The sequence below is a fragment of the Excalfactoria chinensis genome, chromosome 6 (assembly GCF_039878825.1).
Source record: "Excalfactoria chinensis isolate bCotChi1 chromosome 6, bCotChi1.hap2, whole genome shotgun sequence".
NCBI lineage: Eukaryota > Metazoa > Chordata > Aves > Galliformes > Phasianidae > Excalfactoria > Excalfactoria chinensis.
The window spans coordinates 14,207,787-14,232,584 of record NC_092830.1 but is presented as its reverse complement, the minus strand read 5'-3'; the positions used below and the strand labels follow the sequence as shown (position 1 = coordinate 14,232,584).

General features: G+C 38.9%; 1 protein-coding gene across 3 annotated transcripts; it reads left to right on the top strand.

Annotated features, from left to right (window-relative positions):
- Positions 1-189: 189 nt before the first annotated feature.
- Positions 190-24,123, top strand: RUFY2 (RUN and FYVE domain containing 2). Of its 3 annotated transcripts, none has more exons than XM_072340232.1 (18): positions 190-264; positions 2,127-2,300; positions 2,726-2,843; positions 3,719-3,820; positions 4,981-5,104; positions 7,076-7,137; positions 7,653-7,718; positions 9,255-9,321; positions 10,510-10,611; positions 11,296-11,412; positions 12,142-12,309; positions 13,217-13,314; positions 17,194-17,313; positions 19,055-19,184; positions 19,836-19,930; positions 20,896-20,944; positions 21,682-21,759; positions 22,512-24,123. In XM_072340232.1, exons 1-18 carry the CDS (start codon positions 261-263, stop codon positions 22,653-22,655), a joined length of 1,818 nt encoding a protein of 605 aa, XP_072196333.1. In that variant the 5' UTR covers positions 190-260; the 3' UTR covers positions 22,656-24,123. The 3 variants fall into 3 exon arrangements, with proteins under 3 accessions (XP_072196333.1, XP_072196332.1, XP_072196334.1); XM_072340231.1 differs by having other exon boundaries at positions 9,252-9,321; XM_072340233.1 differs by lacking the exons at positions 17,194-17,313; positions 19,055-19,184; positions 19,836-19,930; ... (1 more) ...; positions 21,682-21,759; positions 22,512-24,123 and adding an exon at positions 14,190-16,990 and having other exon boundaries at positions 9,252-9,321.
- Positions 24,124-24,798: the final 675 nt, after the last annotated feature.

The window sequence follows — 24,798 nt, the reverse complement described above, 5'->3', positions numbered from 1 at the left end:
CACTGCCAGCCTATTTCCGTGCTCAAAAGCACGCTCCTTCCTTCCTTCCTCCGGGCGCGGGACACCCCGCAGTGACAGCCGGGGCTCGCTTACATCACGCGCAGGGCCGTAGTATCGCGATACCCGCGAGCTGCAGGCGGGGGCGGTCTTCCCGGCGCTGGGGGCGCCCTCGGGGCCGGGCTCCGGCAGCGGCGGGCGGGGCGGGAGGAGGCGCGGGGCCCGCAGGGAGCGGCCGGGGCGGCGGCTCCTCCTCTCCAGCCATGGGTGAGCGGCGCAGGGCCGGGGGTTGCGGGGTTGCGGGGTTGCGGGGCTGCGGCGGGCGCGAGCAGAAAATGTCCACTGCGGGGCCTCGAGGGGCGGCGGCGGCGCGGCCGGGACGGAGGCGGCGGGCGGTTGGTGCGCGGGAGCTGAGGGCTTTGCGCTGCCTGAGAGGAGGGCGGAGCGGCGTCTGGCGGCGATGAGAGGCGCGGGCGGGACCCCGCCGTAGTGCGGAGACCGCTCGATTTCTGCGCACTGATGCTGCCCGCCGTGCGGCTTGTCCCGGCTGTGGGTTGGGGGCAGGCCCTTCGTGGTATCCCTGTGAGCGGCCGCCGGCAGCCTGTGCAGCCCGCGCCTGGCGTCTCAGCAGCCGCGAGAAGGGAAAGAGCGCCGTGCGGATGGGTCGCGCTGTCACAGGGCTGGGTGCTCTCACAGGGCCGGGGCTGCCTCAGCACCTCGCCGGCTGCCCCTTCCTGCCAGCTGTACCCGCGTGTGGCAGCATTTTCTCAATAGAAATAGTGCCTGTAAGTTGAGGCAGTATGGGAGTAATTGTTAAGGTTATCTTGGGTACGTAACCTCAGTGATGCTTCTTTTCTAGAAGCCGTGAGGTAGGCTGGGTTGTGTGCTGCTTTGGTGTTTGATGGGCAGTTAGGAATAGAGAGCATTAAGAAGATAATTTTCTGAGGTTCTGATATCTAAAAAGCTAAAGCAGTGCAGTGCAATTAGAGAAGTCGGACAAGTGACTTGATTGCTCCCAGAGGAACCCAGTGGGAAACTGTCGGGCAGTTATAAAGAAAATAGGCACGCGTATATGTGATATTTAATTGCAAACAGCAGAAACCAATAAATCATAAACTTTTGCTTCTCTCCGATCCTTTTGATCCTGGTGAGTGAACAGTGTGGCTTTGTCTCATGTTTCCATTTGGTGGAATAGATGGCAGCTTGAACGTTTGAGATGCTTCGTTATGAGTGAAAATAAACTGGGAATCTCCTGACCGCTCTGCTCTCAGTAGCTGCAGTTACAGGGAGAGGAGCCTCATCTGTTCTGTCTGATTAGACTTTGAAAAGCTGTGGGAATCTTACTGACAAGGTTTAACCCCTACACATAAATTTCTTAGTGTACGTTCTGTGGAGTGCACTAAAAGCATTTCAGATTGCAACTTCTGGCAAAAGCTTCATTTTCCACACTTAGATTTTCCTGCCTAGGAAATATTTTGTATCTATAAGAAGGATCTTAGATTTTTATTTTTATTTATTGTTGTTGTTGTTGTTCAGGGAAAAACAAGCATGCAAATGTCATGTTTTCATGCAGCTGCTCTAGCTTTACTCACTGAGGCTAGCTGCAGCCTCAAACGGAAAACATATGCTTTAGTCATTGTGAAAGTAAAGACACAATGTAAAATAATCACAGTATCACAGTATCGTGCAAGTTGGAAGGGACCTTAATCCTATAGAGAACTGTTGTGAGCCTATTATACTACAATATACCAAGCAGGAATGTTTCCTAGGTTCAGTGGTGAGGGCACTGATTGCTCTTAAGCAGCCAAGCATCTTAGCACAGCATTGATGATTGTGCTATCTTGCTGTGTCTGACTGCTATCGTGAGGTGCAAGAACAAACTGAAAACTGATGTTTCTGGCCTCCATTTTTGATTCACCTTCTCCAACAGCACAGTATATGTGAAGGTGTTTGTTCTGGACCGTACACCTTTCCACGGTGTGGTGGCTTGTAGCACTTACTGAATTATTCCTTTGAATATCCCTTGTTTAAGGTAAGCTTCCTTTGGGTAAGGCAGCTATGAATCGTTCCATTATTTTGCATCCTTTCTAAAACTTGAACCATAACTTTTTTTTTCTTTCTCGCCTTAGCTGTAAAAGACCCAACAGCTGTAGAAAGAGCAAATCTACTGAACATGGCCAAACTGAGTATCAAAGGACTCATTGAATCAGCTTTGAGCTTTGGCCGTACTCTGGATTCTGACTACCCTCCTCTGCAGCAGTTCTTTGTTGTCATGGAGCACTGCCTGAAGCACGGCCTTAAAGGTGTGGTGGTTATTCTAGATGCATGTTTCTCATCTCAAACACGCAGTCTTTCTTCCTTTCTCTCATGAATGAGATAAGATCTGTGTGCTGTGTTTCTTTAAGAAGAGAGTAAATTATGTGAATTCTCTCCTTCTGTCATTGATGCTGTCACTAGTACTTCACAACTTGCATTTCTGCATCTGCCAACTTTTTGCTTTGTGAACCGTTTGTGGTTGTGAGTGACCCAGGGATTCAGCATCTGCGTGTGTGTAGCATGTATGTTTAACTAGACCTTTTAAGTACTATCTTGTTCTAGTAGCAGCAGTTTTCTGTTCACAGCAAAGTAATTTGTAAGATGACTGGGCACTGCCAAACTGGCCAGCTATTTTTGAAGGAAACTGCTCCAGCATTTCAATTGACTCGGTGATGTTTTTTTTGTTTCCTAGTAAGAAAATCCTTTTTAAGTTACAATAAAACTATCTGGGGTCCTTTGGAACTTGTGGAGAAATTGTATCCAGAAGCTGAGGAAATAGCAGCAAGTGTCAGAGATTTGCCTGGCCTCAAGTAAGCTGTGTTTGTAAAATATACTACAAGAAATAATGGATCTGAATGAGAATCTACAATTGTCATTGTTTAATTTGGCATTAATCGAGCCTTTGAACAGCTAGCATGTGATACTGGAGGAGGGCACAGCGGGATCTTGCTAGCCATAAGGTGCCATACTGAAGTGGAAAGAATTGGACAGCTGTTTGGAGTCTTGTAGAAGTATTCTCTAGTGCAGGATCCTTCTGGAATGTGAATTTATGCTGCAGGCTGCAGTCTCCTTCCATCTCTCTGCACTCTTCTTTTGCATTTAGTTGTGTAGTTGACTGCATGTTCAGCTCTCAGAGGGCTTGTTTACATTGAGAGGGGTTATGTGGCAGCATCAAGGTTACAATTTTTATCTTCAGACCTCATCTAAAAAATGTAGGTATACCAATTATTACTTACTTTTGTATCAAGCTTGATGAAATAATACCTTTGGTTATGTTTGTTGCACTTTCCTTCTTGATATAGCATATCTGTGTGGATTTTGATTGTGATTTTTTTCCCCCTCTCCACTTATATGTATATCACTTTGTAAGTATGTAAGTGCATACTTATAGGAAAATATTCAGGTTTAATTTATTAGATATTAATGTTAGCTAAATTTGCCATTGTTTGCTTTGAATTATCTTATTAATGTACCACAATTTGTGAAGATGTACAGCTTAGAATTTGGAGTATGTAGCATAGAGTTGTACTGCATCACTCAGTAGTTTAAAAACTATGTTTCTGAAACTGAAGTAGTTTCAGAGATGTTAATTGCTCTACCATTAGACTGATAAGATAATCAAGACAGCAAATTAATTGTTATATGGTTGATTTTGGACTTTGTTTTCTCCATCCCCTTTTTCCAGAACACCACTGGGCCGGGCCAGGGCCTGGTTACGGTTGGCATTAATGCAGAAGAAAATGGCTGACTATCTTCGCTGTTTAATCATTCAGAGAGAGCTTCTCAGGTAAATAGATTTTGTTTAGAATTTATTTTTATGCGTTTAGTTTCCTAAAAAAAAAAAATAGTGTTTTCTATTTGTTGCTTTCTAATATATCTGTAAAAAAACAAGACATGGCTTCTGGTATCTGGGCTGATTTCCTGCAGTACTTGTGGTCAAGAGTCCAAACTCTGTTGTCTCATGAAGATTGAGGTCCAGCTGATAGATGCAGAGATGTCTCCCCAGGTCTTCTGCAGCATGCCTGACTGCTCTTTCATTGGTGAGGGTGATGGGGCTCCTGCTGTGTTCCTCAGCCATGAAGAATGTGGATTGGAAGCATGTGGAGAGGGGAATAATTCACCCTTACCATATGCTTTTCTATTAAGCATCCATTGTGTGGAGGACTGTTGACTTGACTTTGCCCTTCGTTTCACAGTTCTAAATATGACATTGTTTTCTTCTAGTACAATTCCTTCTTTGTGGTGAGCTGAGTGAAGCAGAAAGAAAAGAAGGACTTACCATCTTATTTTCAGTTCTGTATAAATATTATAAATACTTGTAAATATTTTGAAGAATTGTTGTTTACTACAGATAATGCTGATATGTCAGGACGTCATTGATGCTCAACAGTGATGGACTCTTCCATTGAATGAGCAGTTTGTTTCATAGGGTCTAAAGTTTATTTAGAGAATGTGAGGAGGATATTAATATTCTCTGGCTTGGTGGAGTATTTTTCATTTAAAAACCTTTAAATAATTTCTTCCCATTTTTCTTACACCCTTTAGTCTCTTACTTTGCTTATTTAATTTCAAGTATATCTTCATTAATCTCCACACTGTTTAATCATAAGACTTCTGTCAGAGTGGCTACTACAAGTGTATAGGGAAGACTCTTTTTAAAAGCAAGAGAAATCTTCCTACCAAAGCTTTCCAGTCCTCCAACAGCTTGTGGGTTAGATTTGTGGAGCCCAAGGCTCTGTCTGTATTTTTAAATAGCCTCTGGGGCAAACTGTGTGCTTCCTGGTTTTAAACATTCGTAGAATCAAAATGTGTGCAGACTTGGCCCATATTTAGGAGTGCTGGAAGATTAGAATCAAAGGAAGTTCAGACTCAGGTGTCTCTTGCTGTTAATTTATTGCATGTGGATATATGGAGTGTACCAATTTAGATGATCTTTTTATTTAACAGTGAATTTTATGAGTATCATGCGCTGATGATGGAAGAGGAAGGAGCAGTTATTGTTGGACTGCTGGTTGGGCTAAATGTAATAGATGCCAACCTGTGTGTAAAGGGCGAAGACCTGGATTCACAAGTAAGTCAGTACAGGTAAATGAGCAATTTGAGTGCAGAGAATTTAGAAATCTGACTAGACTGGTCAGGGCACGATCCTGGATCAGTGAGGATGTTGTGTTAACCTCAGTATCAGTTAGATCAGACCTTCAGGTGGTGATAATCATCAGAGTGCAAAGGTTTTGTTGTCAAATGGATGCAGTAGTAGCAATGGCAGAGTTGTTAACGTTTTAATTGTGTAACTTATCCTTTTCTTTGGGCATAGTTCCATGTTCAGTTTGACCCATTTGATCCATTTATTGTTGGAACACAATGGGAGTGTTAATAAAAGAACTAGCATGTTTCACTTAGTGTAATAAAAGACCTTACAAGAGGGGGACTGCTTTCTGATGGCAAAACAAACAGTGTCAGTAGAGTATCAGCAGAGCTCTGTGTGCTTTGCAGACTGCTTTGAATTCCAACTGCTATCTTTTCTAAGCAAATCTTGATGGACTGTTTTTAAAGGCATACGTGCAGGTATTTATAAATACATGTAAGCTGTGTTCAGCCTTGATTGTTTTTGTTTGTTTGTTTGTTTGTTTTTTCCAGATAATTTGGAGAATTTCTGTGTAGTTTATGTGATAATTATTTATTTCAGTATGTTTGACTGAAAAAGCAATTTTTCTGTCAAAGAAAATTTCTAGCTACTAGGTTTTGTGTGCTGTTGAATCATGGGGTTAACTTTTATTTAGTGTTCATACTAGTAACTCTCTAAGGTTTTAGGCACTGATGTTACCTACCAGAAGACACAATACAGAAAAGTGTGTAATTATAAGAGCCTTATCGATGTGCAATCCTCAGTACTGAGAATTACTGTGTGTTATAAATTACAAGTAGCTATTGTTAGCTGCATCTTTGTTATCTAGGTCACTCCAGTGGCTTTGTTCTATGAGGGGAGAGAAAACTTGATTTGAGAAGGTAATTGTGGCTGTCATGGTGAGGTTTTACAGGAATCCCCTTTGTGAAGAGTGGCATGAATAAGGCACCTTCTTCAGAGAAACCAAGAGCAGTAAGCTGTATTAAGTAGAAAGAGCCTTTTAAAGGATGGTTGGAATCGCACCTGGAATGTGTTTTTGGTATGCTGGAGGATTTCTATTCAGTGGAGGAATGTGTGTTCATGTTGAGGATTAAAGGAAAACTTAGAGATGTAATATTTTGCTAAATATGTTTAAATAAGAGCTTGTGGAGGAGAGACTCTATAGAAAAGATGTGGAAAGAACAGACAGAAGACTATGATAGGAAATACATAGGAGAGTAACGTGCAATCCAAGAAAATGTAGTGAGGTACTTGTATGCAAAAGCTAAATGGAGCTGAAGAAAGAAGCAGTAGATCAGAGAAATGGAAATATTATTGTAACCATGGTGCTAGAGATGATGGTAAAGCATATGAGTTAAGTAGAGGTTTGTGAATGGTAAAGATTCAGATTTAACAAGGTTTAAAAGTAGAAATGGAAAGTTGTGTGTGCATACCTGGCAATCAGCAAGTGCAGAGAGGTAGTGCTATTGGGCATGGAATTTTGAGAAGTTAACTTCTCAAGAAGTTAACATGGGAGAAACATCAGTTCTGGGTGTTGTGCTGTGAAAGACTGTTATGTGAAATACTACAGACAAATTGTCTCAAGCCTCCTCAGTCACCTGTAGGGTTCATTAGTGCTGGACATTTTCCTTTAAGCTTTTGGCTAGGATCTTTCAGGTATGAGAACACATGATTTCCTCCTAATGAGAAAGATTTGGTTCCTGGTTTGTTTTTGTTTCCAATGAAACATTTTGAACAAATCACTGTGACTAGACCTGTTGGTTTAAAATGTTACTGTTCAGTTCTTTTGAACGTCAATTAACTGACACTCTTTGCAAAGCTGATGTAACTGAGGTACCAGTAAATAGATACAAAAGCCTGAACTTCCACAGCAGTTACTTCCACCATATGGAACTGTGTACATTTGTTTGCTCCTAGGTTGGTGTGATTGATTTCTCGATGTATTTAAAGAGCGACGAGGACATTGGAGGAAAAGAAAGGTATGTCCTCCCTAGATCCCTCAGATTTGGGTTATTAACAAATAATGTCTTTATTGATGCGCTGTTCTTTGTAGGAAAAAAGTTTCCTAAAAATGAAATGTTGCAGTCTCACAGTCTTGAGGAGAATGGCTCACTATGCTGCTCTCTATTACTATTTAGTTATCAGAATGTGTGCTCTCTGGAGCAAGGCTAAGCAACTTCACCTACTGCATTGACCTTGATGGACAGCACTGAAGGACTGCAAGGTAGCTGAGTAAAGGAACTTACTAAGCATTCAGTATTTCAAAGAGCCCGAGTTATGGCAGAGTAAACAGAAGTTATTTGCAGTTAAAGCAGTGGTTTTTTGGCTCTCACTGTTGTCGCAACATGTAAGTTACTGACTTCAAGACTGTGAGATGAAATTGCTTCTTTTTATTTTGAAGTACAATTAATACGAACATTTGCATTTGAAATTTTCAGAACATAATTCACTATGGAATTTTGGTAAAGCTCAGATTATGTCTTTCTTGTTTTAGAAATGAACAGATTGCTGCAATTTTGGACCAAAAGAATTATGTTGAAGAACTAAACAGACAACTGAAGTAAGTATTACTTTGAAGTATGCATGTCTGTTCAGGCTCACAGGTAAAATGCCTCTATCTCCTTTTCTACCACAGCTTTGTGAGAGAGAACTTCAGGGAAATGGGTGAATATTCTTCGTGCTTAAACTGAAAATGTAGCCAGGCTGAATGAAGTCTCTCTTGGGAGACTGAGGGAGGAAATCTGTTTTCATGCTTCTGTTTTTGATAGTCAGAACCTGTTAAGAGAGGGCAAAATTGATTGTGGTGCTCAGGATTTATAACTTCAGATGAATGAAAAGCTTGATCTGGATGCATTGTCAGAAATACCATTTTAACTGCAGTCTGTTTAACAGTTGTCAGTAAGTATTATTGTGTGTTATGGATGAATCTCCGTGGTTTTGTATCTTGCCTTGGCAAAAAAATACCAACAAACCTGCTCAGATCTCCTATAGGATCTGTAGTGTAGCTGATCTTGGTCCCTTTTTGACACACGATCATATTTATTCATTTAATGCTGGTGATCTCAGCTGTTGGTCACTATATGGCTGCTGTTGGGGTGTGCATGTTCTGATTTGAAGTAGCATCAGTTACTGAGCAGAAGCGTCCTGAAGTACACAGAATCTTTGTGCATCCAATACAAGCAAAATTAAAGTATATTGAGGAGAAAAGAACTGTCACAATTAAGCATGGGGGTGGTTGCTTAGTAATAGCTGTCATCACTTAGGTGAGCTGCTGCATGTTACTGTACACTGGTTTATGCACAGAATTACTTGCAAACCAGTGCTTCAATAGCTCTCCTCATTTTTAATGTTGGTTGAATGAAATGTGCTGATCTCTTCTACCTTGCCATTCTTAATGAACTGATGGCTTTCTGGACTCCATCTCCTGCACAGAAATAGGTGGAAAAGTAAATGGTGTTTCAGGATATGTTTTTTGTTCAGTGCAGAAAGGGCAGCATAAAAATACGCTTATAGCAGAGATGGGCAGTCAGGTGATGGAGGCTTTCTGGTCAAAGGGTGTCCTTTGATTTAAAAAGCTAGAATAACAGGGAAAAAAAAAACAGATTTATTTATTTATTTATTTTATAAGTGTTGTAAATGAAGGCAAGAAGCAGCATGAAGGAGGGACTCTGAGAATAGTATCAAAAACTGGAGAAACAGATGGTCTTATAAAAGAAAAATGAATTTATAAAGGAAATTGAATTTTTGGAGAAAGAGAATCTAGAGCATGATTTTCAGCAGATATGAATCAGGGGCTGGGAAAACAAGAAGGTTGCAAATTCAACTTTCAGCAAACTCCTTAAACATTGGGGTACAATATTATTCAAAAACTGGCTCAATTGACCAGGGTGACATTGGGAACTGGGAAGAATCGTATAAACATTTGACAGAGGAGCGTGATTTCCTTCTGTTTAAGAAAACCTCAAATAATGGATGAAGATCTTTTAGCACTTATTGATGGTTGATGACTGTATGTCACATTAAAGCCCTCGAGGTTGGTTAAATGGGTTTTGATAGAATTCTGAGTAACAGTTTCTTTCTTTCTCTCTTTCAGTAGCACGGTTAGCAGTCTACATGCAAGAGTTGATTCATTAGAGAAGTCAAACACTAAACTGATTGAAGAGGTATTATTTTTTAGTAATGTACAATACGTGTGCTTTGCTGTCACAAATATTTAAATAAATATGTTTTAATTTAATTAATTTAATGTACTGTGATACTGTGATACTGTGAATTATTTTAGTCTACAATACATTCAGATGTTTATAATTTGCCTTGAAATAAAGGTGCAATAGCAGCAGGGATTTGCAGTCAGCTTGCTTAGGTGGCATGCAGCATCAGTAAATGAATTCTTTATGAATGTGACAATTTCCCACTTGGGTCAGCAACAGAAAGTAAGCATTTCTTCAGGCCAGCTGTCAGGCCGATTTTGTGCAGCCAGTTAGCGCTCAGTGGATGACACCAGTTGATACACAGAGACAGAAAGTAGTTCAGTAAGCAATTCCTGTTACTGTTCTCAGCATTAGCCAAAAGGCTCTTTCTTGCTTATTTACCATATCCAGTTTTTACATTTCTCTGGATCTGGTATTGTATTTATTTCTTATCTTTTCAGTTATCTTTGATATTTCCCTGGATTCCAAATTCTTTAGCTTTATGAGAGCGAGTGCCTTTCTTTTTAACACAAGCTGATTGAGAAACAGTTAATGAAGTGGAAAATGTGAATGTCTGCATTCAGCTGTTGAAAGGATAGCTAGCTTACTCTGGGTGCTCTTGTGTTCAGAGAGAGGAAAACTTTTTGTCCTGAGCATTAATTCTCTGAGTTTTCAGGTTCCTTTACAAGCCATCATGTTTAGCCATCCGTCTGTTCATATCAGCTGGCTCGTAGGCCTGATGTTGGGTATATAATAAAGGGCTCAATTATAATGTTTTATCTTCTTTGAATATGTTTTCTCTACATCCGGGAGAGCCTTTCTTATTTAAATTACACCATATGATATATTAAATTGTCCAGAAAGAACAAAATTGGATGTATTTCAATCCAAAAAGAAGGAGAAAAATAGAGGATGAGAAAAGGAGGTTGAGGGTCTTTGAATAATAACAAAGCTATGAAAAGAAAATATATTTCTCCTTGCCAGACATGAAATAATGAAGTATCTTGGATATCTGTGCTGTTAAGTGTTAAACCTTTCTTTGGTAGGCTGCAAGAACAGGGCAGAGCATGTCTTGGTCTCACATTCATCAGAATGTTTTTATGTTTTTCTTTCTTACAGCAGTGCTCACTTTTTATTTGTTATTTTTTATCATTATTCCAGTTAGCAATAGCCAAAAACAATATAATTAAACTTCAGGAAGAAAATCATCAATTAAGAAGTGAAAATACTCTGATCTTAATGAAAACACAGCATCATCTAGAGGTACGTCAGTTTTACTTTAATACTGTGTGGTTCATTGTCATTTGACTGTGCTTCCTTTGCATCTTGATGAAAGCATTAGTTGGCCAGATTTAAAACAGCTTTTTTTTATTTGTGGGAAGAACCTGTTAGAATTGGGAAGCTTTATAATGGTGTAGGTAGGTTGAAGTTAAAGGATTATAGGTTGTTTAAAATAAAAAATAAAAAAAAGATTATATATATTTATATATAAACTTAAGCTTCATATTAAGGGCATTTAGGACTATTATCTGAGAATCTTGTCAAAACAGAGCATGTTTTGATTGGTGAATTGTATTCTGACCTTTCTTATTAAAAGACTGATGCATCATTAGGAATAAGTGGGTGTACAATTGCTTTTTAAGCTGTAATTTGTAACTCCTTATGTAAATCCCTGTACAGGATAAGAGGTTAACTCCCTTTACAGGTAAAAGTGCAGGTTTGTTGCGTGTTGGGATTGCTCAATATTGAAACAGCGGTGTTTTGGACTGACTTACTGAAGGGTGAGGTATATTGTAGTACAGTTTATTTTGCTGGTTTACTCACATCTTGTAAAACTGATGACCACTAAGCTGAAACAGAAGCTATTTTCCTGTTTGTACTGTGATTGGAGTTTATGGTATTAGTGGCTGAACTTGTAATGAATAAGGATTCTGCATCTCTTTCTAGGTAACTAAAGTAGATGTTGAAGCAGAACTTCAGACATACAAACACTCCAGGCAGGGATTAGATGAGATGTACAATGAAGCACGGAGGCAGCTTCGAGAAGAATCACAGCTTCGGCAGGTGAGTGCACTTTCATTGAAGTACACAGCATTTCTGGGAAGGGTTGTACTCAAGTCTGTGTATAATTATTTGTAGCTTTGGTTTGGCTCAGGTTAGGCTCTGCCTTTAATCCAGAGCATTGTTTCCATGACAGCAGATAATGAGGGGTTTTCTAAAAAAGCAGTCATTGCTGTAGTATTTCTGTAACAATGTTACTAGAACAGTAAGGAAAACAGAATTTCTTTGAGAATGTTTTAGATAAGGAGCACTGCATGTTCTATATGTTTGTTAAGTATTTCTTGCAAAAATAGAAATCCTGTAATTCTATTTTTGCAATTAATACTCAACTCTGTGTCTACAAGAAATCATGTGGTATTGTGTGATGTGTTCCAAATTGCGTGATCCAAAAGTGTTTTATTTCTGTCATGGTTTTGCATGATAATACAACCATCTATCAGAAAAAGGAGGGGCGACAAAGGAAAATAATTAGGCCCTGCAGGCTGTCTATACCCCTGTCATGGGTGCAGTAGATTTTAGGTTAACCTATGACAATTTCTTTTTCTTTTTTTGAGCATAAGTTGCTAAATACACAAGTGTAACGTTCTTGTAGATAATTATTTTGCACAGTTACAGAGGGTTTTGTGTTGGATGTTCCTGCAGCTCTGTTAGCTTTTCCCTTTCTCAGAACACAGATAAAACATTGCATGATTGTTGAAAGATTTAGCGTTGTGTTGCCTGTGTGTTATGTAGGATATGGAGAATGAGCTGGTAGTTCAAGTTAGCATGAAACATGAGATAGAACTTGCTATGAAGTTATTGGAGAAGGACATCCACGAGAAGCAGGATACGCTCATAGGCCTTCGGCAGCAGCTTGATGAAGTTAAAGCAATTAACATGGAAATGTACCAGAAGCTGCAGGTAAGGTCTGCTGTTAATCTGATGAAATGACAGAAGTAAGAGAGATTCATTTCCATTATAGATATTGTTATTTGCCTAATTTCTGCTTTCTTTCTGCTTCTTAGGTCAACATGTTTATTTGGAACATTACTGATGACAGTGTGATTTAACGCAAAGCACTGTTAAAGGCAGTCACTTCATTTTCTTGAGATTATAGAAAAGCAAAACATAATACTAAGAGCATGGCCTTTTAACTTCTGTGGAATAGAATAGTTGTATATCTAGTGATATTCACACTCCTTGACCTGTCCAGTAAGGAAAATGAGAAATACAAAAGGTGCAGTCAAATAGTGTGATGTTAAAGAGAAGATGTGAGCATTCAAAGCAGCACAAAGCATTTTGAAAACAAGATTTTGCTTGTTGGAGAAACCTAATGACAGCTTTTAAAAATCTGTTACCAAATAAAGAAAATCTGTAACAGTGCAAAGCTAAAAAATTCTTTGGGAGAGTATGGATTTCAGAGACCCAACGTTCATTTAACAACACCAGGGAAACTGAGCTTTAAATTCTTTATGCAGAATGTTTGATTTAGGGAAGAAATGATCAAAAACAACACGAGAAAACAGCCAAATCTCTAGCAGAATGAGTGGGGGAAAAAGAAGGATTCGGTATCATGGTTTGTTATGGTTAACAGTCTAGTGAGCTACTTAAAAAGGTCATCAGTGAATTTAAGTGGCCTCAGTAAATGATTAGGAAAGCAAACTGAAGTGAAAAGTTCATCTTTAGTAAGCTACAATTTTTCTAGGCATGAAATTCTGTGTTAAGTACCGTTCTAACATTTTTTTCTCTTCAGAAGAAGGAAAATCTCCTTGGAGTTACAGTGCAAAACTCTTTAACCTTTTTGTCTTGAACCTTTTTTGTAACACAGGTTTCTGAAGATGCAATGAAAGAAAAGAATGAAATAATTGGTCGATTAGAGGATAAGACCAATCAAATTAATGCAACTATGAAACAACTAGAACAAAGGTACAGATCCAGCTTTGTTTTCCTTCATTCATTTCTCCATCCTCTTATGTTTTACTGCATTCCCACACCGTTGCCACTGAAATGTAACTTTCAACTAGAAAACTTGAAAGGAAAGTTTCTGAAACTGTAACTAGTGCTGTATGGATTGATTTCTGTTTTTCTTTTTAACAAATGCGCTTATTTTAAGTAAAAAATTAATCTTTCATTTTTCTTCGTCTGCTATCTTCTTTTCCTCAGTTTTTGTACTAACAGCAGAAGCTGTTACGTCAGCTGTTTCAAATCTGGATTCAATGTTAGCTTTTTATTTTTCTCCATCTGAATGAAATGCAATAGAAACCAAAGCATCAATCTTGCTTATAGCATAAGCAAGATTATTTGATACAAGTGTTCACTGCCTTAATGGATCGCTGCTGAATTTGCTGAAGCTATTAAAAATCATTCAGTTGCTTTAGCACTACCAATATTTTTATTATAGGGAGTTTTTTATACTGGAAGATTGAAAAGTGAAAGACTAAAAATCTACTATATAAATTTCCATTGTTGTTAGACTGCATGTGTAACATAATATTAAAATGTGATTCGTGCATTTAATTTAGTGGCCTATGTGCAATGCTGGTCTATTTAATAGAATATATGGTGAAATATAACATCCATAAGCACTGTCATCTTGGTGTTTGACATGTCTTTTTTTTTCATTTAAATATGGTTATTAAAAACATGGTTATATATTAAAAAAAGATTAGTGACATGAATATTCTTTTATTGACATCCTTTTTCCTCTTTTTTCTTTTTCTTTTTATCCTTTATCCTGATTTTTGTTTTTACTATTTTGCTGCCTTCATCTGTCTTTGATTTTTGTCCACTGCATCGTGAAGTGACAAAGATCTGTTAACTCAAACTAGGACTATTGCAATGTCATTTGTCAAATGCGCCAGCAATGAGGCTCAGCACCAGTATAAGCTTGTCAAAGATATATCATTTTGAAAGCTCCTCTGGCTTCTCTTCTGTTTAAATATTACTGATAAAATGCAACTTCAGAATTGTAAAGTGACAATTTGACATAGAAAGTGGTACTAGAAATCCTGCACTGTAACTGATCGTAGCTGGGTTCTGTTGTGTTTTCTGTAAGATCATCTTTGCTGATCTCGCTTTACTCCTCTTTTAAAAAGAAAGAGAGAGAACGTAAATGATTGCACTATTGTTAAGAAAATGTAAGCTAGTTTTCTAATGTCATTTATTCACTTGTCAGTTGTAAAAGCAAACAAACAAACAAACAAGTTGATTAGCTCTCTTCATTTGGCCTATACGTAATTATGACATTTGTTTTTTTTATCTGCCATTTTTTCCTGTTCTTTATGGCACTAAAAGATTTTAAAAGTTGCCCTTCTGGATAATACTTCATCTCTGCTTGTTTCTTTCACTTTCAGGCGCTATATTTATCCCAAAAGCAAGCTCTCTGTTCTCTTATGTCTTTTTCCACTTGTAACTAGCACTGCTTTCTTGAACAGCAAGAACAGGGCTTTGGGGGGAAGGGGAAAGGGGCTTGAGTGCTGTGTCGGAGTAGTACCTTTAAGAAAGAAAGGAGGTATAAACATACAGTCAGTACATATGGTAGAAGAATTCCAGGGTTTGAAGATAAAGCAGTTACAGCACAATTCCATTCTCCTGATGTGACAGAGTGTGGCCTATTTTCATGGAGGTACATTGTGTTTTGAGCCTGGGCTTTAGGGATCAAGAAAGAAAGGGCGGTGGGGCATAGCAAATACCGCAGCTGTAGCTCCTGCCTCAGCTGCACTAGGGCAGCTACAGTCACAGCGGTAGTAAGAGATGGGATTTACATTTAGGGGTGCCTGTCTAACTTGTTTGTCAGTGGCCATGTCTGTACTGTATTCCTAACTCACGGTTTTGCCCAACCCCTTTTCCCTCTCTCCACCCATCATTAGGCAGTCTTTACAAATCATATTTCTTCAATGAGTTGCTGCTAAATAAGATTTTTTGCTGCTGTCTGCCCTTGATGCACTTCTCCTTATTTCCTCTGACAAGCAAACATGGAGTCAACTTAGAAAAGAATCTGAGTCTTTCAGCAGGAGGGAATGTGTTTACAAACATGGGAGCAAAACACAATAATACAAAAAGGGTTTCTGCTACATGATTATATATAATCTTATTCTTTGCTTTGGAACCAGAGAGAGCATTTAACATGGTCTTAGTGTTAAAAAAAAAAAGAAATAAATGCCCCCCAGCCTTGAAAAAACAGAACCAGTGATTAAAACAGGGTTAGACTGTAGCAGAAATGGTAACATTAACCAACTCACAGTTGCTCTATGCAAGCAGTATCTATCATCTATCTGACTCCATGACATCCAAATCTAAAATCCTGCTGCAGACTTCAGTCCCACTCAGCACTTATCTGTGCTGCAGCTGTGCTGTCATTCTTGGTGCTAGTTTAGGGGACAGTGCTGTAGCCTGGCTTGGCTGGCGTGTTCCTTGGGCAGCAAGCTCCCTTTCTACCTTGGCTGTGGGAGCTGCACTGCAGTTTGCTTTGTAACTTAGAGACTAGTGCAGCTTGATGTGGTGTCTTTTGCCCAGTTAACTGGCCCTGCTTTGTCCTAGAATACTCTTTTCCGTACATCTGGTTTGGGCCTGTGTGCTCTGTCACTGCAAATGTGTCTCACGACAGCAGGTATAGTAGAATGGGACAGTGCACACTTTGTGAAGTATTTAGTTCTAGACTTTTATCACTTGTTTGCTGGTAGCTTTTGGAAATTCCCACTGGGGCAATGTTATCAGTAGAAGCACAAATGTAGACGTGGCTGACTTGATATCTTCTTAGCTGATCCTGGGAGCTGTGAGTTAGCTGCTGGGAATTGTGAAATCAAGCACAGAATGAATCAGAGATTTCTGCCCCACTTCCTCGAGCGGGCACTTGAAGCATTTTTATTAAACAAGATGCAGCAGGTGGGGACTTTCAGTGGTATTTTACAGGCTGTTGATTTCCTGCCTTTTCTTCAGGGCAAGTGTAGCCACAATAGCACAAGTTCCATCTTAGCACCTTTACTTTTATTATGGAACCCCCATCCTTTTTTGGACTGGAGTGGTGGTGAAGCAGAGAGAAACCACAGTGGGCTAATGGATTCTAAGGGCGTTGGTGCCTGAAGCAGAAACAAACCTCTAGCATTCGGAAAGATTAAATTTAATAAACAGCCTCTTGCTTCTTGACTAATCAGTTTTATTTAAACCGTCTATAGTATGGAGCTATTTTAGCTGGTGTAAGAATGCATTATTTTTAGTACAGACTGTTTACATTTACAAACGTGATGCAATTGAGTTCTGTAAATGTAGTGGGACCTATCGGGGTACGTCTTGTTGTGTTAGGCTAGTTAAGTGTTTTGCTGTCTGATTGCAGTGCTCTGTATTCAGCCTTATGCCTGAGTTGTTTTGAGCTGCTTTTACACAACACGCGTTCTCTGCCCTGGGTGATCAGTACAAGCAAAGTACTTCTACAGGGAGCATTTATAAAAAAAAAAGCTTCCAAAAATGACACAAAAACATGCTAAAGAGGAAGGGGAAAAAAAAAAAACATTAAGATGTATGCTGCAATTCTAAAATATGTATCATCGTGCTTTGGCATCTGTTATCAATTAGTATAAAATAAAAATCCCGATTGCTTACAGTGATTACTCTCTGACTGTATGAAAAACAGGAGCTAGTTCTATAGGCATTGTATGGATTTCTCGTTTGAGTTTGTGAGTTTCCCCCAAACTTTGTTTTTATTTAGAAATGTTTCTATTTCCCCATTTTTCTTTTATTTGTCTTCTTCACCCTCTACACCCTAGTTCTAGCTTCAGTTTTACCCAAAGTTGATTTGAATTACACCAGATTGCAGCAAGCAGAGAAGGCTCAATTGGAAGCTGAGAATGAGGACGAGAAACTTAAACAGGAATATGTGAATAAGTCTGAAAATCTGCAGAAAGAATTCTCCCAGAAGGAGAAACAGCTGTAAGTATACCCCTGCCGTTTGAAAAAGCATTTAGCAGTAATGTTTTGTGCATTGATACAAGTTGGCTGTTGATAATTGATATTTACATTCTGTTCAAAACCAAAGATATTGATGTTACATACTGGCAAGATGAAAGAAAGTACGCTATTCCAAGAAAGTCAGGCTACCTTTGGGAACCTCTTAAGTGGTGTGCAGCTTGGAAGGAGGAGGAGGAGCTACAGTATATTTTGTCTGAAGGTGCTGGCTTAGTTCATGAGGGAACTACTGTAGGCAAGAGAAGATATCTAGCATAGTAGCGGTAATCCACACTTCTAACAAAACCCACAGCTATGTAATGGTGTGAACCTGAAGAGAAATGGCGTAAGAATAGTTCAATCAGGCTCATGAATAAGGTAAAATCCTTTAAAAAATAGCCTCATTTACCACTGCAGAAAAAATAATCCCCAGGAATTATAAAAAATAAAACATAGCATAAAAGCCAACCCTCTCCCTTTCTCTTGTTAAATTCATTATTGATCTAAACAAGCGTGTAGTGTAAGAGGCTCCCTACAGTGGGGCAGGTGTTCAGCCTGTTGGAAGATAATAGCAACATTACTGAAGACAGGGCAAATCTGTGACACAAAGATTGGAGCTTAAAAGACAGTGATTCCAGTCTGATTACTAGCCCACCCTGCCTCTCTTAACAACTCTAAATGTCAATAAACGTGTTTAACTGCCCTGACAAATGCTCACTTTACTACTGCAGTCATCTTTGCAGATTTTGGCAAAAGAACAGTTCAGACCCCAACCTTAGAATTCTGCAGTTCTGAAACCTCAAGGTCATGTTCACTTCTGATCTTTTCCAACCAGATGCTGAGGTAGTGTCCCAAATGCAAGTCTTCCCTTTAAAAATGGTTTTGATTTTAAAAAATAACAAACAGGAAAATTAATGTGGTTACAGGTTTTTCCATCAGAAAACCTTGCATGACTACTCTCAGTTTTTCTCTTTTTCTGTTGTTTTGTCAAGATGTAGGTGTAGAAGGCTGAGCAGTGCACTTCCGTCCTGTTTTCTCTATAGCACTCTAAACACCAGCTCTTCCATGACAGTGAAATTCCAGCTAGAGTGATTTTGCATCAGAATAACCCCAGTGCCAGTGACTGAACTTCAGTTAAACTAATAGGGTTTAGATCCCTCTTTATGTTGAACCTCAGCGATGTAGGAAGCTCAATTAAAAGAGCACTTTAAAGTCTTTCCTTCTGTATCTTTGATTCTGTGCAAACTTCCATAAGCCTTAGTCTAAACAAGAAGATTAACACCTGAAGATATAACATTAAATAACTTCTATGAGCACCAGGGATGCCTGCAGTCCTTTGTATTATCAGTGGCAGTCTGGTTGGCTTTTTATTTTAGAAACAAATTACATGAAGTTAAAGGGAGGGCTTTCCTGCATTCATGTGTTAAAAACAGCTTAGAATGTTGTGGTTAATCTTGGTTATTTGTTGCTATCTGTTCAAAATGCTGCCACAGTCTTGATCCTTTTGAATGTGTTTCTTTTCCAAAGCACTCTCTAAGTGACAGCATTTTACCTACTACAATGTCTGAAATGTTACCGTATTGCTGCATTATTTCTGTTTCAACAAACATGCCAGCTGTTTATTGCTGCAACAATATACTGCACCCAGATATAAACTCCTTCTTATTATTTTAGGAAGTGATACTGCTTTGCACAGTGATTGTGTTCTTTGTTTTGCATATTTTAGGTTCCAGCTGGAAACAGATTTGAAGATAGAAAAGGAATGGCGGCAAACTCTGGAGGATGATCTTCAAAAGGAAAAAGAAACTGTGTCTCATCTGCGAATAGAGACCCAAGAAATAATTACCCTTAAAAAAGTAAATTCTGCAATAAAACTTGAATAGTAACTTTGAGGTTGACTGAAAAGTTAATTATGAACTTAGACACGGGACTTCTAAGAATTACTGCAACCAGATAAGAAAGATTAGATTAATGTGTTCTCACAAGTAGATTAAGGAAAAAGACTGGAAACATTGTTTAACTTTTTCCTCATTTTTTTCTTCTGTCCTCTCATGTTAGGCCAGAAATTACTTCAGGTTTTCTCTAACTTGGTGTACGTGGCTACACAGTGCTGTCAGTGCCTGCAGTGAATTGTATTTGCTTCTTCAGGGAGACTGAAGCATGAAATACTTCAATTGCAAAACTGAAGTATTTGCAATTCTTCAGATGCCTATCTGAAGAGGCAAATAGGCGCATCTCTTTTAGGGCCTAAAAGAGTGTGATCTTGATTTGTTGCTGCTTCAATTCAGTTTGGAAATCTTAATAGTGAGGGTGATGAGTCATCCATTTGCTTGGCTTTCTCAGTAAGATCAGCTTTGGTTAGGACCAGTTTTCTAGGCATATTAGGCATATGTGTATGTATAGATATATGATATATATATGTGTGTGTGTGTGTGTGTATACATATATATATATGTTTTGTTTTTTTTTCTTCTTCTTCTTTTTTTTTTTTTTTTTTTTTTTTTAAGGAGTTCATTAAACTTCAGGAAAAGAACAGGCAACTGAAAAGGATATGTCAGGACCAAGAAGCTGCTCTCCAGGAACTGGCGTCCAAGCTGAGCGAGTAATTTCATTATTCCTGATGATGATATTTGTCTTGTAAACTTGAGTTATGAGAAAGAATAGGATGGCAGTCATGTGAACTACTGTGTTTAAGGCAATACTACCAAGCCAAGTTATCAAGAGGAAATACTTCTAGTTAGGTGAAATGTGTTGAGTTTTCTTTACTTTGTGACTGTGACCTCATATGCAATTCTTGTGTCCTGGAAAGAAAATCTTAGCTAGAACAGGGCCTGCAGGGCATTAGGAGGTGTTTTTGCATTGAAAGTAGTTGACGAGTTTGCAGAGTAATCCAAGTAGATGATAACAGCTTCTAGTACAGCAAGATAGTGTTTATCTTTTTATGAGGTTGCACGCTCATGGATTCCTTTCTTTGAAGAGATGAAGATTCTCTGTATGGCAATCTTAGACCATTGTTTATTGCTACGTCTTCAGGCTACGTAAAGTATTACCTTATCAAAACCCCCCTCAGACTGTGGTGAGCGTTAAGCTCTGAGCACAGTAATTGTTATTCTCCATTTCTCTCTGTTTCATTTAAGGATGTGCCTTCTAAATTGTTTTGCTGTGACTAGTGTGGGGTTTTAAGCCCCGTAGAATAACTTAGTATATACCTTGCAGTTCAGACAGTTCTGAGTGGGTTGGCACTGGGTGGCTGTGGGAAGACTGATTTCCCTGGCAAGACAGTCCAGAAGTTTGAATTCCTGGTTCCTACCAGTGCTGTATGTGCTAGTCTAGTGCAGATTATTGTCCTGAACCACATAAACTCAAACAAACCTGCAGCCATTCAGAGGATTCTTTGTCTTTGTGTAGCACTTAGTATGTCTCCTAGATGCTGCTGTAATGTAAAATACTAAGTTGGGAACACATCACTTAATTGTTGAACACCTAAACCTTGTAAGGTTTTTAGACTGCAATTGAGAATGTAACAGTTTGAAATATTACCTTTTTTTTTTTTTTTTTTTTTTTTAGATCCAAGCTGAAAATAGAAGATATAAAAGAAGCAAACAAAGCATTACAGGTTGGTAGGATTTGCAGGAAAGAAAAGCATTTGTGTTTACTGTCCCCTTTGAAATGTTTCACAAGCATGAGAAGACTCCTCTTCAACAGCAGCTATTCAGAAGAGACTCATTGTATGAAATTCTCTGGTGGGAGAGAAGCACAGATTCCTTGTAGGCTCAGCAAAAGAAAATACGCAGTGGTTTTGATTTTTAGTGTTTGATATAAAGTTATGTGCTTTGCTGAATGTTATTGCAAAGGTACACCCTTTTTATTTTACAACATGTATTTGGGACAGTATATGTGGACGACAATACAACACTTGTTAGTGATAAATATTTGATCATCCAGAAGTCTATGAAAATATAAGCTGTACTTCTGAAAGGTTGGAAACTTGAGGATTGTGCATCTTGAGAGCAGAGGTTGTGTCTGCTTATGATTGGGAGATGTGTGACCTCACACATTCTTTCATTGAGTAGGGAAATAGGTTGCAGCTTTGAGACTTGGATAGCTTACTGCTTTTCCCAGCTCTGCCGTAGAACTTTTGCACCTCCAGCATGTCTTTGTTCCTGTTCCCAATGTTAGCAGTGCTTTGGAGCAAACTTGTGCTGCCTCAGAGTGTCTGTGTGACACTGGAGATCTCAGGATGTTCAGCAATTCAGGCAGCATACATTACTCTATTGATTTGTCTTGTCCCTTTGAACCCAAAGTTTACCTTTATCACATACACATATTTATGATCTATTTTTTTCACTCCAGGGGCAGGTTTGGTTGAAGGACAAAGAGGCTACACATTGCAAGTTATGTGAAAAGGAATTCTCACTTTCCAAAAGGAAGGTAAAACTCAAATGAGATTTCTTCCAACTCATTGATGTGTAGTATGAGAAATATGTCGGTTGTTGTAGAGATGAGATGCAGCATGAAATATCAACCTTCAGATGAATGTACAGGTATTTTTTGAGATGTTCTTTGATATAGGGAGCACAGCTGGGCCCTACTTTCAAAAGCAATGTTGCCTGTTTAGTTTAGTGCTGTGAGGACCATACTTGAAGTTATTCAACCAGCCTTGTTGAATCACTGTCTCATGTACTTGGCAGCAGTTGCACCATTAAAATTTGACACATGGAAATCTTAGTGCACTTTTTTTTTTTTTTAATATGGTTATTAGAGTTAAGAAGTTAATGAGCTTATTGGACCTTTGAAGCACTGTTAATTATTAAACTTTATTTACATAATGCACACATTTTTATTTCACCTACTTTTTATGTTAAATCTTAAGAGCTGCTTGACAGACTCTCATCCATTGTCACTGTTTGTATTCTTAATTGGCAAAGCATGTTAGTTTGTCTTATTCTAGGGATTCAAGGTTTATATGTTTGGTCTGTCTAGGATTGCACCATAGATTTGTTTTTAGATGAATCATCTCTTGAAAACTGATTCCATGCTCGGACCAAACGATTGGAAGGAATCGCACTTCAGACTGTTCTCTGTGTGTGATTTATTGGTATCCAGTTACCAAGTCTATTTCCATTGCGTATTATTTATTTTTGTGATGGTTTTTTTTTCCTGTTCTTCTCCCCATTATTTAGCACCATTGTCGAAACTGTGGTGAGATCTTCTGCAATGCTTGTTCGGACAATGAACTGCCTCTGCCTTCTTCACCAAAGCCTGTTCGTGTCTGTGATTCCTGCCATGCAATACTTATACAGAGGTGCTCCTCTAATGTACCATAAGATTATTTTACAAGTTATTTATTACCCTGTGTATTTAGCTAAATCTGTAAAGCAAAAAAAACAAACAAGCAAACAAAACCAACTGCAGAATGTACAGCACTATTTCTGTTGTTACAAATAGAGAAGATGGGACCCAAAACCACAAAGTGCATGTATTAAAAATGAACTTGTTAAAATTACAGATTGCAGTATCAGTCTTACAAATGACTTGGAAGCTCTTCTGGAGAAAGGAAGGGCAGTTTACAGAGGAGATTCAGTGTTAATAAGTAACTTAGTCATTATGATCTTGAGAAGGGTGATTTATTTACCTGCTTTTACAGGCTACTCCAACTGACTTGTGATGCAAAATTTGCCCGTAATGTGCTGTTGTGAAGCAAAATGGAAATAATGGTTTTAAATTATATTTTATAGTAAGGAAGGAAATAAATGCAGGTGGCCGAGTAAATTATTGCCAAATACCATAGTCATTTGCTTCCTCTCAGTTAGGAAGATTTGATACATCCAAGAATATTGCACTGACAACTCTATATACAGTCAGAGGAGTGAAGGGAGATGGTATCAGATAGGTGAGAAACAGCGTCTTTACTGGGAGAAAGGAGACACATTTTGCCAAATTATTTTGTAAAATCAGCTATTAATTTCACCTCTATTTTCATAGAGGGATGTCCATCCTATGTTTTTATGCCTATGTTCTCTGTAGCCTCAAGCAGGAATCTGTTATTTTCAGGAAAGTCATGCTTAGCTCTAAAGGCAGCATCAGCCTGCTGCCAAGAGACACTAAAAGCTGTGGACCGTGTCCTTCCCTGTGGTGCCTGTGTTGGACCAGAAAGTTTATCTTTTTTGTTGCCATATTTCTCAAAGGTCAGTTTGTTCCTAAACATTTTTTTCCAGAGAGCTTTTGAGTTCCGCTAGGTCTCACACATCCCACCACTGTTCACGTTGATATTCCATGGTAACTTCTGCTGCAACGTACATCTCAGTTCTTCTAGTAGACAAATAAAAACGCAGCCTTTGATGGGTTGTATTTAGCAGCAGCCTTGCTGTCTTGTCACTGCTCTAGAACCAACCTGCCCTCTGCCCTTCAGCCTTTCCTGTGAATGGGTGCAGCCATGGAATCTCCACACTCTGGTCAGTACTGCCGAGCAGTTGGCAGTTAGCAACTCTGGAGCTCATTTATGGGTCTGGAATTCCTACTGACAGGAGCGTGGCAACTTGGAAACAGGTCTTTCTTTTAGTTGTCCTTGCACTTTGTTTAGCTTTGCTGTGTCTTTTGAGGATAGGTACTTAGCTAATATTCCAAGAGCTAACTAACTGTTCTTTTTGACACGTCAGTGTAGTTGCTTCTGTAGCTTTTGTAAAGAAAAATGTTTTTAAAATTACTTAGTGTAACTTTTTGTAAAATACAAATGTTTGTAAATGTGTAAATAGCTTTTAGGAAAAAAATAAATGTAATTGATCTTCAATGTCATGATGGGAGTAACGTCACTGTTTATATCTGCAGTGCAGAATACTTGGAATGTTTTATTGGCTTGCTTGTGTTGCTTAAAGTCTCTGCCTGTGTTGGGCAATGGGGGAGCTGCCCTGCTAATTATGTAATGGAGTGCTGCTTGCTTGCTTCATTAAGGCACGCTGATCTGAGAGTGTTTTGAAGTGGGTATTTTTTTTATGCAGGGCTGGTCTGAAGGCAAACTGTTTGCTGTACAGCGTGCTGCTGCTCAGTCCTGCTGCAGTATCTTTTCAAAAATAATGCAATTGGACAAAAAGCCTTTAAAATAGGCAGCTGTTTAAAATAAGAATATAGTGCAGTTACCGCCAGGGCTGGAGTTTCCGTAATGTACAGATGCAGTCAGTTATCTACTGCCGCAGTATGAACTCTTCCATTCCCCTGTACCATGCTGCTTAAGTGGAAAAGTGTCACTGAATGGTATATAACCTGTTTGGGCTGCTTTTATGTGAAGGGAAATTGCTGCCTTGAGCAAAATGGTGAATGCTGTATAGTGTTCCAGGTGGCATCCTTTGGCATCAAGCTGTGTATCTGGCCCACTTTCAGCAGGTTTTTGGACCACGCTACTGTTACTCCATTAATAACAGCAATTTTGTCTTTCTATAAACCTTTGTTCTGTGACAGATGATCTTGCATTTC

Coding starts and splice junctions, on each gene's coding strand:
- RUFY2 (XM_072340231.1), top strand. Junction 2,301..2,725: donor CCTGAAGCACGGCCTTAAAG/GTGTGGTGGTTA, acceptor TTTGTTTCCTAG/TAAGAAAATCCTTTTTAAGT. Junction 3,821..4,980: donor ATTCAGAGAGAGCTTCTCAG/GTAAATAGATTT, acceptor TTTATTTAACAG/TGAATTTTATGAGTATCATG.